This window comes from Gopherus evgoodei, chromosome 3, assembly GCF_007399415.2.
Source record: "Gopherus evgoodei ecotype Sinaloan lineage chromosome 3, rGopEvg1_v1.p, whole genome shotgun sequence".
Taxonomy (NCBI): domain Eukaryota; kingdom Metazoa; phylum Chordata; order Testudines; family Testudinidae; genus Gopherus; species Gopherus evgoodei.
Genome location: NC_044324.1, coordinates 177579282 through 177598164, shown reverse-complemented (window position 1 = coordinate 177598164; position 18883 = coordinate 177579282). Strand labels below are relative to the sequence as shown.

The following is an 18883-nucleotide window of genomic DNA, read 5'->3' as shown; positions in this document are numbered from 1 at the left end:
GGCTGCCCATGATTCCTACCCCCATTCAGTCCACTTATAGAAATCAACCCATTAATCAAGCTATCTGGCATAAAACTGAAATCTCAGCTCAGCAAGAGATCAATAACCATTCTAAAAAAAAAATCACAGAACCAGGCTCTAGTGGGCACAAGTATCCAGCCATTACATTAGTAATTGCTTTAGCAAAAATAAAACTCAGGGCCATAATCACCCGATAGGAACTTGTACTATAGAATTCATTACTTGCTTCCTGTCAAAAAGTAACATTTAAGTCTGTTAAAAACACTGTGATACTGCCTTCTAAATATGGCCACTATTCAATGTAATGACTGTTAAAATAGTAATAATATTTGTATTGTTCTGTATATTAACATGGCACATTAAAAACAGACCAAGACATATTCCCTGCCCCAAAGAGTTTACTGTTTATAAACCAGGACAATACACTAGAGAAATGGAGAGTGTGGTGAGATTATACCCACATTCCTGGAGTTTTTAGCAAGGTCTGAAAAGAAGAGAAAGAGGTCCATTTGGCAGGCAAGAAATGGGAGAGCGTTACAAGTGTTTGGGGAGCCCAGCCTGAAGATGAGTGTTCGGAATAGATTTGAAAGGGAGCAGTAAAGAGAAAGGACAGGACTGAGAATACTAAATTTATCTCACATAGGACACGAAACAGCAGTTTGATGAGAATGACTTTTGGAGACTGCAGACCTGGATTGGATTCAAATTGGCTCCTTGAAGGTAAAAGACTCTGCATACCTTTACCAAATCTTTGTATCACCTAGTGCTCTCTTGTTTTTAAACAGATGCAATATTTCTCTTTTTATAGAATGACAAGTTAATTTTAAAAAATCAACTGGGATATAAAAATACAAGATTAGAATTCCCACTCATTATTAATACAAGATACTTGGAGGTCAGTAAACAGCTTTTGTAATTTTCAGATCTGGAACTCCAGTAGTCGTGTATCATAGTCACCAAGGTATTTCATGAAGCTACATTTTCATGAACCCATCTAATAGGTGTTTTTCAACACCTAATATTGCCAAGGTAAAACTTGGGTTAATTTAATTCTAAAATCTGGTCAAATCCACTTATATCCTTTTCTATTATCTAAGTAACTCTAATTTGAAAAACTTAAATATGGACAAGTTAACTAATTTTTCTTCCCCCACTGTATATTTTTCTTTGCCAATTTGAGTAGATGTGTTTGATCTCTGTAAGAAAGCTCCTTCAACTTGACTAGGAATTCTTTTAAAATATACTTACTTCCAAAATTTGAGTCAAACATGGCAATGTAACATGAGGGAAAAAAGTTATTTTATTACATTGTAAACTATATCTTATCAATCACATTTGTGAACTGACTTCCCCTTGGTAAGCATTTATTTGGTTATAAAACCAACCAAATTTTCAGTCGAGTGTATTGCTATGCTGGATGATTAGTTTACTCTCAACCTCTCAAGACTCAAATGTGAGACACATGGAAGCCAATAAGGGTATAATTCTGTAAGTGTTTCACACACAGAAGGCACCTGAAATGTGTGAAGTATTAGGCCCTTTACAATGCAGGACACAAGAATAAAATAATATTATAGAAATTTTCAAATATGGGGCTAATTTCTTTTAAAAGTAACATATCCTTCATGACAAGGGAAACCTGAGAAGTCTACTTCTTATTAATACTTTAGAAAAGAGAGGTCATGTCACAGAACAGAATGACCAAGAACAACTCAGTCATCAACATGAGGATTTCTGAAGAGTTGGTGAGAAGATTAAAAAAATAAAACAAAAATAAAACTAAAATATAACAACTGCTCCCAAAGGAGAGTCTCAGTATATCATCACTGTCTTTTTTACCTCTGTTTAAACTAGTCACGTGATGCAGACTTGTACAGTACGATTTAAGGACTGGATGGCTCAGATTGTTGGTCATAGGATATAGAACTGGTCAACTGTAGATCACCCACCTCTCTTAGGTAGTTTGAGTCAGAGCAGGGGCTTACTGAAGCACTTAATCAGTTTCTGCAGGGGCATCACACTGAAATTTTAAATACCTATTCACACAGCTGTTGTGCAAAAGCCAACACATTCATATTACAGAATCTGGTTCTGAGTCTCCTATTCATGTTATGCAAACTTATCAGACCCAGAGGGGAAAAAAAGACAAAAAACATTTTCTATTTTTGGGCCTCCCCAGTTCATAGCCAAATAAAACAATGACAGGAATTCCAATCCAGCCCCATTCTGAAACTCTGTAAAGAAGCTTTTACATTTTAAAAACTGCATTCAAAGAAGAATGATTCATTTGTAAACTAATCACATATGCCACACATGCGGTGGGTGTCGGTCATTTCATTTGAATTAGAAAGCAAATGTCTCTATACTTGAGAGGTTACTGGCTGTTGTAAGTTAAATTCTTTTCACTGTTAGGCATAATTAAAATACTCAAGCAGTGGTTTCAGTAATTTAAACATTGCAGTATTGTTGTAATATTTTTCTAGGCTTCAAGAGTTCACAATTGTTTGGTCCAATCAAACCTGGGAACACTGGAGAAGTTATCACCCATCAAGGTAATTACTTTCAAGTTGAAATAATTACTCCATCAATGTTAATGGTCTTTCAACTTCAATAAAGCACTCACCTGCCGATAATCACTGCTAACCTCTTGCTCTCATGCAATTCCCTCTCTATTTAGTGGGTCATATTACAGCCGTTAGAGTGGTCACTTGTCCTGAACAGCTGCTGAATTTCACTTTGATCGGCTGTGAACCATAAAAAAATTAGTCACCTGTGTATGATTTCCCCCTAACCCATAAGCCCTTGCAGAGCTAAGGATATGATCTCTTGGCTGTAACAGGGCACTTTTGGGGCAGCCATCTTGATTCTAGTGGTGGATTCTTCCCACTTGTTAACAACAGGACAGCACTTCAATTAACTTTTGCCCTCCAATGCCATTTACAGCTTTGGGTCTCTGCTAAGTGGCACATATTCTGAATTTATGGCATGTGTCAGTTATCATATAGAGTATTTCATTCCATCTTGTTTCCTTACAACATGCCATGGGTTTCCTAGGCACTTGAACAGACTTCATAATAACTTAATAGATGTGTAGAAAAAGTCTTACCGATATTGTTCTATGTTTTTTTTTCCATCCTCAAATTTACAGTGTGCAGTATTATATGAAAGTTGCCACCAAACAAAATAATTCCTTAATGACAGTTTACTACACATTGGTATATGAGATACTGCAGTATTTCTATATACTCAGATGTAGAAATAATTGTAGTATATCAGATTTACTGCTGGCAACTGCTTCATCACTCTATTTATGGAAGAAAAAATAAAGTCCCATACAGTATGATAAAACTTTTGTATATATTATATTAACATGAATATGATCATTGCTGTTATTTATAATTTGTATTCTGGTAGCACCCTCAATGCGCAAGTTACATACAGGAAGACAAAATCGCTACATGCAAATCTAAAGCCCTCATCCTGCAAAATCCAATGGGACTACTCACATGGTTAAAGTTAAGCATGTGCTTATGTGTTTGCAGGATCAGGGCCTAAGAAACTAAAATCTATCAATCAAATGAAAATTGCTAGTCTCTGTATCTTTTATTACATCCTTTCAAATGTACATGGCACCCTTAGTTACTCTTTATTGAGAAGTGACTGGTTTAGCGCACACGTGCCTAATCCTGTAATCTGCTGCACATAGGCACACTGCTAAAGCCTAGGCAGAGTCCCACTGAAGTCAGTGGGGATCTGTGCAGAGGTGAGGGACCATACAATCTCCAGTAAAGCAGAGTCTAATGGCACACACATTCTATATATCCCTGTGCAGAGCACTGTACTCAACTTCTCCCACTTATTTTCTATTCTATCTTTTGCCTCCATTGCATGCTTATCTTGTTTTCTTTTTCAACTTCCGCCTTTACACTTTTTCCTTCTCTCTTCCTCTCACTTTTTCTCCAAAACACACTCTAAGAGCTACCTTTTCTTAGATACTGAACTCTTTATAATTTATCTTCTTGATTTGCCTGGCCTTCCCTGGTCATCTGGTTGTCAAACAGCCAAATATTTAGACTAGCAGTCATAGGAGACGTGGTATATTATATCCATGAAAGAGGCAGCATTTACTCACACTTACCTCACAGAGGTATTTGACATATAGCAGTTTCAGTATCTCTAGTATCAGGGTAGCATCCTTTGATTTTTTCATGACAGCCATTGTTGGATTTCAGTCTACCATGCTGCCACCTTTCGGTCAGCACTAAACACTGTAATTAACTAGCTACATAGTGTCACAGTTCAAGACAACTGTACCTGTATTTCCGCTCAGTGGTCCAACAAGGCACCCACCCTCAGGCTTCCAGCTCCCCTGCCATTGCCTTTCTGGATGGGGACCCATGTCTCTCTCCTTTGTGCCCAAAGACACATGCTTGTTTTCTCACCAGAGATGGATAATAGGTGTAATTGCTACAGATATAAGTTACCACACAGACTTCCTATACCGACCTACTTTATTTCTTATGGTAACAAACATTATAGAGAAAACGCATTAAAAACAATAAAAGAACCTGCATGCACGCTAATAAGCTTACCAGAATTAACCCCAACCTTAACAAGGGCTCTGGCAGGAGCAGCCTTTCAACTCCTCATCCAAGGAATTTCATTTGTGGTCACAAGTTCATCACAGCTTCAGCTCAGGACAAGCACCCAATCTCATGAGACCTCCGTAGGCCCACTCCTTACAACCCTAGCCTAGGGACTAGGGCTGTCCAGACCAGGGGTCCTGCCCATTTGCTGGATCAGGAAGAAGGCCCTGAGCTAGTTCAAAATACTCATCCAAAATCCCATACTTTGTCTATTGGTCCCTGGAGAATCCGGTTTGAACTAGTTTATGAAGACTTCTCTGGGGGTTGGTTTCAAAGGGCTGATGACCAGAGGAATCAGATTAGCATCTTCCTTCCTACTAGAGAAGGTACATACAATGCCACAACAACACATACATAATTTTTAATACAATGTAACCCTAATTCAAGAAAGTTTAACTTAATTCAATCATGTTTATCTTAATTCCATAAGATTTGTTCAGAATACTACAGAATATTGTCAGTCTGTCACAGATCATATGAGTGACACTGCCCTCTACTGCAGAGAATCAGAATTACTTCTCTGTGTGTCATAGGCCCTATGCTGCCAGCAGCTAATTGGAGATTCTTGTTTAATTCAAGTGGTAGAAGTTTGCGATATTAGAATATAGAGATCCAAGTTCTATTCCCATTGGCATCACAAAATTCAAAGTGGTCAGATAACTGTAAAGGCCTATGCCACGGATCTGACACACATTAAACTAAATATAGCTTAGCACATCTTTACAGGGAAGTAAATGGCTATGTGTCAGGGAGGTAGAATAAATCTATCAAATGTTTTGAAAATCTCATTTGGATTTGGAAATGGATAGAAAAGAAACAATCAAGACTGAGGAACCTGCAATGATATTATCAACCCTCAAATTTTTATTATGCATCACCATTTCCAATAAAGCCTTCAAGCTTATTTTTTGGTTAAGCTTAAAGTGACTAGGTCGTGTCCAATAGGCAAGGAGCATGGGTGTGAGTAACAAGAACACTTATGCCCATAAGCCTTACAATACAGGGCATTTCCTTTTTCTCCCGTGGAATATTCTAATGTGATAAAAAAAGTCTAACAGATTAAATAAAGGAGAGAGCTCATTGCTTGCTCAATACTTTGTCTTGCATTGTAACATGGAAGCTTGTGTGAGAGAATGACTAATGGCGTATCCCATGGGGAGCGCCAGAAGAAACGCTTTAGGAGATCAACTGATTTAGCCTCATACCCCTGAAAGCTATATTTTAAAGGGGCAGAAGTTTCATAATTGGAATGCTAGTTCCTTCAATACAATTACATTTTAATTAAAGCGTCTCATTCACAAAAGCTACAGTTAAGGGTGTATCAGCAAGTTCACGATAAAATTCTATTTCCAAAGAGTTATAACTTTGAAACTTAGTGTCCAGGTTTTCACCTGTTGTGATAATTGACCTGATCTCATGGTATCTTTGATAACAGGACTCAGCGCACTTTATGTCAATATCTTTGATTCCAGGCTCTAGCTGTTACATTATATATTCAGACCACAAAAGGCCTGATTCTGGTCTCAGTTACACTGGTGTAAGCCAGTGACTGAGTTCAATGCAGTTGCCCCAATATAAAACAAGCATAGAAGAGAGGAGAATCAAATGCAGAGATTTCTTTCCAAAGGGCAGTATAATTTTTTTTTAAAACAAAGGCAGTAAAATGGATAAATACGCATGATACAGGAAAGTAAAAAAAGGATTTAAGTCACTGCCACCTTAGTATTTGACAAACAACTTTGCATATGGTGCTAATGTAATTGTGATTCCATTTAGTGTTTGGGGAAAATTAAGCATTTTGGAGCCAGAAAGGTACTAATTCAACAGATAACAACCGTTAATTTAAAAGGCTTTTAAATGATGTTGTTAAAGAAATATACTGTAATAATATTACTTAAAAGGCCATTTTAGTAGATTTGATTACCCACAATACAACCATCTTGGATGTTTTCTGTTGTTGTTGGCATGCCTAGAAGACACACTGCAATGCATGACTGGACAAGGGAATTCTGATGCTCAGAAATATGTTGGATGCTGCCAGAACAGGATGTGAAAAGAAGCTTCTGACATTTCTCCATTTTGAAATTCTAAGTATCACATTACACATCCTAGCTGGGCTTTTCAAAGAAACACAAGGAAATCCAAATCCCACTGAAGTTCAATGGAAGTTAGGCTCCTTTGAAAAGTCCCAGCCTACATTTTTACAACCTAGCACACTGTACAGTGCAGAAGCAATGGATTGCAAAGGACAAAAGCATGCATTCCTGCCATTTAACCCAAGACCTCGCTCTCTTTTCACAGTAAGAGGCATGATAAATCTTATCCTTAAGGCTTCTAGGAAAGATATTGTGTGCTTTCGAACCATATACCTATGGGTACCTTAGATCCCTCAGCTAGATTCCACTCATTTATGTCAAGAGAACTTTTCTAAGGAAGTTTACAGTAAGACCTTAATACTGAATATTAAATCTCAGCAAGACACTATGTACAACTTCAGTTATCTGAATATAAATGGAATATTGAATAATTTTAGATTATCAATGTAACTGATAATGGTCTTGGGACATGCCCACGTTTTGGACAAAAGGAAGGTTAGGGTATCTGAGCTATTCAAGTTTGGGTTCCTACGAATCTTAAAATTATACCAACACAATAGATTCTTGGTACATTATAAAAGATTGTTTTCAGAAGACAGTCAAATGCAATTGCTGACATTGCATTATAAAGTCTAGTGCAGCTCTCGTACCCCTTAAAGAAAGATTTGAAGTGAATGGTTACAGGAGAGGACTAGTCAGTAATCAGAGACAGCATTACCAGCTCTGCCACTGACTCACATCATGGTCTTGGTCTAATCACATTAACCTGTGCCTCAGTTTACCCATAATGAAGACAAAGGTACCTACATGAGACTTCATCAATTAATGTTTGTAAAACACTTTTAAGTACAGGGTAGCACAGAAGTATTATTATTATGTATTCTGTGCGCCGGTAACAGTTGATTTGCTTCTAATTCAGAAGAGGTATGAGGCAAAGCTTCATAGATTCTGTAAATAAATCACATATGTAGAACTAACAATAATTTTCATGTCATGTTTAAACCAGCATTGATTTCAGATTAATAAAAACATTCAATCCAAGTGGGATTGATTTTGTTTAGCTTGTTATGAGCAGCCTCTTAAAACAACAAAAGAATAAAAATTACATTGGATATTTTTTCTAAAAGGAATTATGGCCTGTATTATACAGGAGGTCAGACTAGATCACAACGGTCCCCTCAGGTTTGGAATCTATGAACAATTACATAGAAGATTTAGGACCACATTTGCAAAGTGAGGTATGCACAAGTAGATATGCACACCTATTTATGCAAGAAAAACACTACTCTGTGCTCAAAATCATACATTAGCATCTGTATATCAATGACAAGACATCTACATGGGTAGATGTTATGCATACACTGTATATATGAATGTAAATTAGGTGTCCAAAGGCTAATTGGAAAAAATGGTCCTTTATCAGTATTTTAAAGTAACACACATCAAACCAGAATATAAATTAATTGAACACTGGTTTTAGTATCCAGTTCTTACCGCTACAGTTAGTGCTGTAATTGCCGGGATGCTAAACGTTGGATCACTCCGTTTCTCTTGACAGACCACACGATACTGAGAAATAACCCCATTGGGAGATATAGGTTGGGTCCAGTTCAACAGCACAGAATATGCACTTGTAGCTTGTGCCCAAGGGGCTTGCATGCCCCAAGGTGGAGCTTCCAAAGTTTGTGTTGAAGACCACAGACTATCCACTGATCCCTTGGAATTTTGAGCTCTGACACGGTATTCGTAGATAGTGAACGGCTGCAGTGCATCAGAAGCATCAATAAATTCCAAGGCTCCTTCAGACCAAATGAATAAAAGCAGCTCCTCTTGAGTGTTTACAGGACGTCTGAAATATAAATAAAACCAGTCCACTTAAAGCTTACAGTGACTTAAACACAGTCAGGTGATATTGAAGTACAAGTCCTAAATTCAGTCTATACTTGAGAATAATACAGATCTTATCTCTATTCGTTGTATAGGCAAGGAACTGCCTTCCTTATTTTGCCTTATAAGTCATCAGCCTATGTCAGGTATTGACTATTGAAAAAACTTTCAAGGAAAAAGGTAAATAACTAATTTCTCTTTGCCATTAAGTGGGAGAAAACTGTGCAAACTCAATCAATACTACTGTAATAGCACTGCAATAGCACTTTGTCCTTTATTATAGAACACTCCAGGCCAGGGCTTCAAAGATGAGTGCCTAAACTAAGGTCATAGTGTCCTAAATCCATATTTAGTCACCTAAACAAGTTATCTAATTTTCAAGTGTTGCAGATTCTCAACATTTTTGAAAATCAGGACACTTACTTAGGTACTTAAATCAGGACTTAGGAGTCTAACTCCAACATTCAATTTTGAAGACTTTGACCCACTTTAGTATTGAAAGCAATTAGTTGCCTAGAACAGGGGTTCTCAAGCTTTTTCTTTCTGAAGCTCCCCTAACTTGCTACAAAAATTCCACAGCTTACCTGTGCCACAACAACTGTTTTTCTGCATATCCAGTAGATTAAAAGCCAGGGCCAGTGCTATTGCCTGGGACCCCATGCCACAGGGTGCCCAGTGAAGCTAATTTGCTCAGGCTTTGGCTTTCTGCCCTGGGCCCTAGCGAGTCTAACACAGACCCTGCTCGCGGGTTTATTTTGGCGGACTCCCTGAAACCTGCTTACAGAGCCCCCAGTGGAGAACCACTGGCCTAGGACACAAAGGGACAAACATTCAAACAGTCCTTTAAAATTGTGCCTATACATTTTGCCTGTACTCTAGTTTGCACCTGAAAAAAAAAAATCACATTTCTGGATAAAATTAGGGTTCTCAGTCGGACAGACACATCCAATTTCCAGATGTAATTGTAAAAGCTCATTAGAAAACATGATCCATAGTGCTTTCCCATAATATAAATGCATATCTTTTTCAAAGAGATTTTCTACTTAAAATATTTTGAGGCACTTTCACATGTCAGCAAATGAAGACTCATCACTGTCCACACATATGCACGTAATATGTCCATTCCAGTTAGGAGTAGCTCTGCTACTGGCAAATCCTGAGATTCTGCTAAGCTTCAATGGAGGTTACAGGTGATCAGCTTCTCTTTTACAATTTGGCGCCACTAGGATGTTAATTTAGAGTTGATGGATAAAGGCAGGTCATAAGTTTCTAGATGAAGTTGCCAAATCACTTATCTTTACTAGGAATCAAAATGTTTGTCTGGAATAAAACCTAGTGGTTGAAGACTATGATAAATCTCAGTGAAAACTGTGCTGCACCTCACACGGATTTTGGTATTTTCCTTACTTTTAACTGAAACCTTTGCCTCCACATTAAATAAAACCATTTTATCCCTGCATGCTAACAAACAAAAAATCAACATTATCTGTCACTTGTATCAAAAATACGGCAAATTCACAGGCGTGGAATTGGTGTGTCTGGCTACCAGGTGTCATCACTACTTCACATGCACATTGGCTGAAGAACATTTCTTTGGCAAGATAAAAATCTGAATTTCAGTAATACTGTCAGTTTTTATTTTGTTAGTCCAACTTTAGTCACTATTTTTAAGGATATAAAAAAATCAACAAAACTATTAAAAATACTAGAAATCTCAGGTGCTTGTAATATTAAACTCCCATATATTTTATACAAATATAAACGAGAATGCACATAGTTGTGCATGTGCACATACATTCATAAGTACACACACAGCTGTGTCTGCCCGTAGAGATGTACACAAACACGCCACTCCCATATTTCTCCAAGTTGCAAGAAATGGGAGAATTTCCAGCAAACTCTGGGATGTACTTACCCTAGGATATTGTAAAGTTTAAAGGGTGGGAGCAAGAGAAAAGCAAAGAAATTTTCTGAGTCTCACTCCTCCAGACTGGGGGAGTGACCAAGCACAAAACATGTTGATCCTGAAGATCTGGTGATGGCATTTGGTGAAGGGGAGGAAGGACAGGCTCTTTAGCTGCCCCTAAAATAAGAAGTGGGAGCCTTTGATGAGTGATGAAGAGAGTGATGAGTGGACCTATACATTGACCCTTAAACCATACTGCATCAAGTGTCCTGCAGCATAGCACCACGATTTTGATTTTTCATACTTTACTCCATGTCGGATTAAAAACACATGCAGAATTATCATTCAGATGTCATTTACTGTGCTCATCAATGTGAAGCACACCCTTACAAAAGATGGATGCATACTTTACCTTTCTCCTCTCTCCTGCTGTTTACTCACCCTGCTCCACACGGTAAGATGTATTTCCTTCTTGCAGTGCTTAGGTACCTTCATGATAGGTATCTTAGAAATACCTCAGATAGGTCAGAAGACAAAGAAACTGTGCATAGGTTTTTAAAATCAAGTGTAGCACATAATTGTTTCAAGACAAGGTGGGTGTACATTTGCAAACACACCACACAAAACCAATGATATACTTGAGATACATCGATGATATTTTCATCCTCTGGACAGATGACCTAAACTCCGTCACAGATTCACAGATTTCCGTCTTAACTTCAACAACCACCACATGTCCGTTAAACTCTCTCCCACACAGGCATCATCTTCCTGGATAACAAAATCAGCTTCAGCAATGGAAGCCAACGGACACCTTGTAGCAGGGTGGACTCCTGCTCCGGGAGAGAAGGGGTTAAAACAGCCCTGGAAAGGGGCTGTAGCTGGAGCCAGAAGCCTGGGCTGATAGCGGGAGTGGCTGCAGCTGGGGGCCACGCCCCAAACTGAGCCACAGGCTGTATAAGAAGGCCAGGGGAGCCAGAAGCAGAAAAAGTCTCTAACTGGAGAGGGAGACAGGCCTGGCTGCTCGGGGACTCACCCAGGGGACCTAAAGGAAGGCAGGGCTGGGGAAAAAGCCTTAGGAGCTGAGAAGCCCTAGGCCAGCAACTCCCCAGGCTGCAGGGCCTAATTCTAGGCCTGCAAGGTACTGGGCTTGCAGAGGGGCAGCCGGAGGGTGGGTAAAGGCAGCCAGGCCAAAACCCCTTTGCCTATGATGAGTGGCTGATACTGCAGTCTGCCCCAGGGTGTGGGGCTAGACAATGACTAGGCAGTAGCCAATACTGAGGCAAAGTGGGGATAGTGGGGTGGGGTTCCCCTGGGAGGGGGGGAGACCCAGTTAAAGGGGCACCAAGGTCCAGGGAGGGACCTGGGGCCAGCAGAGGACAGGTGAATCACTGGCTTGCAGAGGACGCTCCGTGGCTAGAATCGAGCTAATTCCCCGAAGCAACCAGCAGGAGGCGCCACGGGGGTGAGTCCACACATTTACACACCTATATCCGAAACCCTTGGATCATCACATAGATATAGTGACCACCTCAAACACACCAAGAAATCTGTTATCTACAGCCAGGCACTCAGCTACCACAGAATATGCTCTGAGAAGAAAGTCCAGGATATATACTTTAACACACTCAAAACCGCCTTCACTAAACAAGTATCAGAGGGGTAGCCGTGTTAGTATGGATCTGTAAACACCAAACAAGAACACTCCACCAGAGAAGTAGATTACATCATGAAACAGGCCATTCAAATACCCCAAGAGAACTTGCTTCAGTACAGAAATAACCTCCTCCTCCCTCCCGAATCTCATCCTGAAATAAATCTTTCCTAAACTACTTCTTCTGGCCTTCAAACAACCCTCCAACCTCTTCAAGCTCATCATCAGTGGCATGTTGCCACAGATCAGGACGCAACAATGAAAAGCGCCACCAGACCCTTCCAAAACAACAGATGTAAATCTTGCAGACTTATCTCCATTGCTACAATGATCAACATCCTGCACAATACAACTTTGAAGAGCCACAGGTTCTACACAGGCCTATCAGAACCTCATCCAGTGCATTAAATGTGCCCCAATAGCAGTAAAACCAGACAATCACTACACTCTTGAATGAATTCACACAGGAAAATAATAAAAGACAAAAACACCACATCACCTGTGGGTGAGCACTTTTCACAAAGCGATCACTCCATACCTGTGCTCATCCTCATAGGAAACCTGTGCAACACTTGCAAAAGTTGAGCCTGGGAGCTTAAATTCGTAACTCTGCTAGACACTGATAATCATGGACTGAATAGAGACACTGGATTTATGGATCATTACAACATCTGTAACCCACTAACCCCCACTCCAGCTGCTCCCCCTCCCTTTCCTCCCTATGATTGGAGGGGTGTTAATGGGCCACTTCACCTTGAATGGTCCCTTGAAATATGTGTTAACTACTTATGCTAAACAATCTGCTCCATCTTGTATTTAGTTGTGTCCCTCTGAGTTAGTTTCTCTGCAGAAGAGCTCTGCATAAGCTCAAAAGCTTGTCTCACCATCAGAATTTGGTCCAATAAAAGATATTACCTCATCCACCTTGTCTCGCTAATATCCTTGGACCAACATGACTGCAAAATCTCTGTCTGCAAAGTGTCATGCACACCTATGCCATCACAAACAATTATAAATAACAATATCTTATAACTGTGCTCTCCTCCCAATGTATTTACAAATATTCCTACAGAGAAGTAAAAAGTGGTGTCATTTTAAGTGTAATAAAGTCGTCTTTAATACCTGGTATCTGGGCTTGCTTAGCACAATTATTTAATTAACCATTAAAGCACTTCCTAGAATTCACAAATTTATGTTTAGTCAGGGCCGGCCTTAGGATTTATGGTGCCCTAGGCGAGATTATTAAACTGGTGCCCCTGTGCCTGATCTGCTCTTAGCAACACAAACATAAGCTTATAGTATTGGAAAACTTGCCACATTCACATTATTAAAACCAGTTTAACTTAATTAAGCACACTGTAATGCTGATGGACTAGCACTAAAGAAGCAGCATTATAGAAAAAATTCTGATATGACAGAATGATGCAAATAATATATTTTTTTAATTTATCAAAATTTTATTGGAAATTTATATGAAGAGGTATTGAAACAAAGATTTGTTTTTAATTAAAAGCAATCTTTCTGGCTTTTTTGGCTGCAAAATCAGTAATAATGTCAACATATGACAAAGACAAAGTCGTGTCTTGTTCGATCGCAAGAACAGCAAGACCAGTCAAGCATTCCTGACTCATTGTAGAGCGGAGATAGTTTTTAATGAGCTTTAGTTTTGAGAAACTCCGTTCTCCTGATGCTACTGTTACAGGAATTGTCAGTAGAATACGAGTGGCAATGTACACATTAGGATATATGTCAACAGGTTTGCGGGTATGAATAAACTGTACAATGTCCATCACCGATTTTGCATGTGGCAACATTGATGACAGTGTACTCAATTCTTCGTACAGTTCAAGTCCATTTAAATCAAAACTATCACCATGCTTCAGGAGGCTCTCTAGATTCTTGCACTTTGTCATTAGTTGCTCTTGTTTTCCTATTTCGTTGAATTTAGTTATGTCATACAAAAATCCAAACTGTTCATGGTGTACTTGCAAGGTATTAAACCTTTCATCAACAGCAGATACTGCTTTATCCATCACAACATTAAAAAATTCAACCTCAAATTTCTTTTCTGGATCGTCTATGGGCATGATCTGCTGTACAGATTCTTCACAAAGAAGTGTCCCTGGCCTTTTAAACTCATATTAACTATGTATTTACTTTATGAACGTTGGAGAAAACATTGTGAAAACGTAAAACATTGGCTGCCCAACTTCTGGGTTGGCAAAAGTTATACTGACTCACAAGGGAAAAAAAAAGCAGGAGAATCTTAGTACAACATATGGTCACTCTATACCAGGGGTCGGCAACCTTTCAGAAATGGTGTGCCAAGTTCACTGTAATTTAAGGTTTCTCGTGCCAGTAATACATTTTAATGTTTGTAGAAGGTTTCTCTCTATGTCTATATTATATAAATAAACTATTGTTATTATCTGAGGTCTTGACCACTGGTCCTGCTCAGGCCACTGCCAGCTGAGTAAATGAAACCCCAAACCGGCAGCGGACTGGTGGCTGGAACCCTAGACAAGGATCCCAGGCCCTGCTCAGCCCGCTGCTGGTCTGGGGTTCTGACCACCAACTCCTGCCAGCCAGGATCCCGGCCGCCAACCCCCCCTCAGCCCGCTATCAGCCTGGGATTCTGCTCACCCAGGCTGGCAGGAGGCAGAGTGGGGCTGGCTGCTGAGCTCCTGACTGGCAAGGGGCCGGCAGCCGGAACCCCGGAGTAGCAGTAGGCTGAGTGCTGCTGGCACCCCAGACTGGCAGCAGACTGAGCCACTCAACCCCCCACTGGCCCTGCTCAGCCCGCCACCAGCCCACTGAGCCCGCCACCAGCCCACTCAGCCCGCTGCCGGCTGAGTGAATGGAACCCCAGGCTGACAGCAGGTTGAGTGGTTCAGCTGGCCTGCTCAGCCCACTGCCAGCAGGTGCTGAGTGGGGCCGATGGCTGGTATCCCAGCTGGCAATAGGGCAGCAGCCGGAACCACAGAGCAGTGATGGGCTGAGCCGCTCAGCCTGCTGCTGCATACCATCAAAAATCAGCTCATCTGCCACCTTTGACACGTGTGCCGTAGGTTGCCGACCCCTGCTTTATACACTAGTAAGGAGATGAGCATATTACAGTTGTTGGAGGGCTCTTATCAGAAGTAACAGGCTATAGGAAAGTCAGTCAACATTTTTTGTTTCTCTGATGAAAACTGGCCCACTCCCTGCCTCAAACCAAACCTGTCACTAATAATTGTCAACAACTTAATTTTCTGTTTTTGGCTAAGATATTGATTTTTAAAAAAAAAATATTGAAATTGGATTCAGGATTGTTAGCAAGAATTTTTGGCAAACAAAGTTGTTAAATGACAATATAAATGGCAACACAGTACTGCTTTCATGCTTGGCTCACCCCCCAACCCGCTGGTCCAACAGCTGCAGTAGAGGAGGAGATAGGTGGAAAACTGCAGGACCCCAAAATCCACCTCTTGGGGTGCAGAGTGGCAACAGCAGCAGCAAACCCTCAGGTCCAATCACACGCCAATGGGCACCACCACCAGCCTTATGGACCATGGTGAAGTTAGCACAGCATCTGATCTCAGGGACAGGGCACCCATGGAGCCACAGCAGCTCATCCTGCCCTGTGCAGCTCCCCCCGGATGAGATGGATTGCTGGCAGCTGCCAGCCTGGGGGAGAGGCGCTCCCCAGCTAGGGTGGCCAGATCCAGATATCCTGATTTTATAGGGCCAGTCCCGATATTGGGGGCTCTCTTATATAGGCAGTGTGACATTCCAATTCTGGCTGCCTGCCCAGGAAGTGAGTTACTTTCACTTTCATTCCTCAGCAAGCAGCCAGCTAGTCTCCCCTCCCTCCCAGCACTTCACCCAACCTAGCCCTGATGGAGGGGAGGGAGGAGAGAGAGAGGGATGCTCCTGGGGAGGAGGGAGAAAGGAGGGGGTGCTCCGTGGGGCAGGGGGGAGAAGAATGGATGTTATGGGAGACAACAAAGGATACTGATTCCAGAGCCACAGCCTCACCTGACCTCAGCCGGGGGGAAAGAGTCACAGGTGAGCTCCTTTCCCAACCCCTACCCCCTCCCCTTCCCAGAGACCCCAGCAGCCAATCCCATTCCTCAGACTGTGCTGCATTCGTCTCTCTCTAGGACCCAGCAGCCCTGCTTCTACACTGTCTGGGCTGCCTGGAGAGTGGTGCCCCCAGGCAGTGTGAGGCCCTACGCCGCTGCCTATTCTGCCTATGCCTAAGGACGGCCCTGTGTTTAGTACTATTTTAGAAATTCTGTGAGAAACAGCTACTCCACAGCGAAAGATCAAATATGCCACCAGCCGTAAGCTCAGCCGCAAGCAAAGCTGAACATTGTAGCCTGGTTAAGTATTTAGATCTTATTACTACTGAATATTTAATGAATGAAACTTATGGTTAGGTAAATGGTTCCATCTGTGGTGCTAAAACCCAGAATATCTTCATGTATGAATAAACTTTGAACAGAAGTGGTTGAACAGTCTGTAATCATTTCAATCGACTTAAGTTTTAAGATTCAACTGCTCATTTAACTGGAAGTGTTTCTTCTGTACAGTGAGCTGCACAGGAAAATAACATTTCCAGGAGCTGGAAGCTGTCTCAATCTGCACACTCAGATTTGCTGCCTGTGCTCAATTTAAAGCTGTTCAAAGAGAGTTATTTTATAAAGGGCAAATCCAGTGCTTAATTTGTTCCAGGGCTTGCCAGGCCTGAGCTCTGGCACCTCTAGGCTTGGCAGTTCATAGCCCTGGCACCTCTGGGCTTGCTGCATCAGTTATGAAAGAAAATCATTGCTTGAGTCCCAGCATCTCTTTGCGTGACTCTTGGCACCTCTTTCATTATAGCTCAGTGGTTTAAGCATTGGCTTGCTAAACCCATGGTTGTGAGTTCAATCCTTGAGGGGCCATTTAGGGAACTGGGGTAAAAATCTGGGGATTGGTCCTGCTTTGAGCATAGGGGGTTGGACTAGATGACCTCCTGAGGTCCCTTCCAACCCTAATATTCTATGATTACAAATTAAGCACTGGGCAAATCCTCCCTGGCCCCACACCAGGCTCTAGCAGGGGTCGGGAGGACGGGACATCATCCTCCATGCCAGATGACTAAACAGCTACTACTACAACCACAAGACTGCAACAATGACTACAGCACCTGCTCTTCCCTTCCCTTACGGGAGATAGTCAGTGAATCCTTGTATTTTTGGATGCACCAGCTCTGCCTCTGGCACCATGCTCAGAATATGCCTTCAGAGCCATGTCCCATCCTGACCCCAATCCTTACAAAGCCAAAAGAGAACATGGACTAGTGCTGCGTGTTGTCCCTAGGCTCAGGTAGTGAGGGCATTGGAAGCATTGTACAGGCCTGAGGCAAAATGCCCCTACAAGTTCTTGCAGGGACAATGTGCTTCACAACGCACCCTAATTCTATCTTCCATGCAGAGCAACTGAGTAGCCCTAGTTATAATTCAGTCATGACACACCTCCAGAAATTTATATTGTGTTTCTTTTTAAAAAAAATACAGATTTTAATGTAGGAAAAATATACAAAAAAAGGACATGAGTTGGGCGCACATTAAAACAGTAATTCAGACCATGGTTTATATTCATTACAGATAAAAATGATAATAATCATGAGCCAAATGCAGCACTCACATCAGTTAATATAGCCATCGATATAGGTCTTTATACCACAGTAACATCTAAGTGTCTAGTAAGCTGCACATCAAGTGTAAACAATACAGGGGAGTAGTAAAGTGGTGGAACTAACACTAAACGGGCTCTCAGTGGATGTGAAAAATTAGCATAACTGACATTCCAAAGGGAAGAATAAGGAAGAGCAAGTCACAGCTGTCATCAGCCCATAGCATTTGCTGTATCTTAATTACCACTGTTACTTTTTCTGTTAAATCCCTTTCCCTCTCCCCTAGACTCATTCTGCACACCTACAGGGCTGGTGCAAGGATGTTTCGCACCCTAGGTGAAACTTCCACCTGGTGCCCTCCCCCCCCACGCCCCCACCTTGAGGCGCCCTCCCCACGGCAGCTCTCCCCTCCCCCCGAGGCGCTCCCCCTGCAGCAGCTCACCCCCCACCCTCCGCCCTGAGGCACCCCTCCCACTCCAGCTCACCCCTGCTCCGTGCACAAGCACGAGCACCCCGAGCACGCCGTGGCTGCTTCACTTCTCCCACCTTCCAGCAGGAGCAGCGTCAGAGTTTCTGGCGCCGTAGGCAGAATTCGGGGGGGTGGCATTTTGTGCGCTCCTCACAGGGCACGCGGGAGCTTCCGGTTCCACTCTCATCGCACCGCCGAAGAAGGTCCCTCCACTGAAATGCCGCAGGCAACAGCGGCAGTCATTGAGCTGCTCAATTGCCTGCCACTGTTTTCCGCGGCACGTTGGTAGAAGGTCCTTCTTCGGTGGCGCGATGGAAGTGGAACTGGAAGCTCCTCTGCGCCCTGTGGGGAGCGCACAAAATGCCACCCCCCAAATCCTGGCACCCAAGGCGACCACCTAGGGTCACCTAATGGAAGCACCGGCCCTGCCTCCCAGGCTTGCGGTGCCTAAGCTGATTGGCGCTGCAAGCCTGGGAGGCAGGAGAAATGAAGCAGCTCACCCCTGCCCTGCCTCCACCCTGAGCACGCCATGGCTGCTTCACTTC

At 42.0% G+C, this 18883-nt stretch overlaps 1 protein-coding gene across 1 annotated transcript in view; it reads right to left on the bottom strand.

Annotated features, from left to right (window-relative positions):
• Positions 1-18883, bottom strand: part of USH2A (usherin) — a 596134-nt gene that overhangs the window by 69580 nt on the left and 507671 nt on the right. The window contains 1 exon segment of the mRNA XM_030557510.1: positions 8258-8612. Within this exon segment, the coding sequence (XP_030413370.1) occupies positions 8258-8612 (355 nt within the window).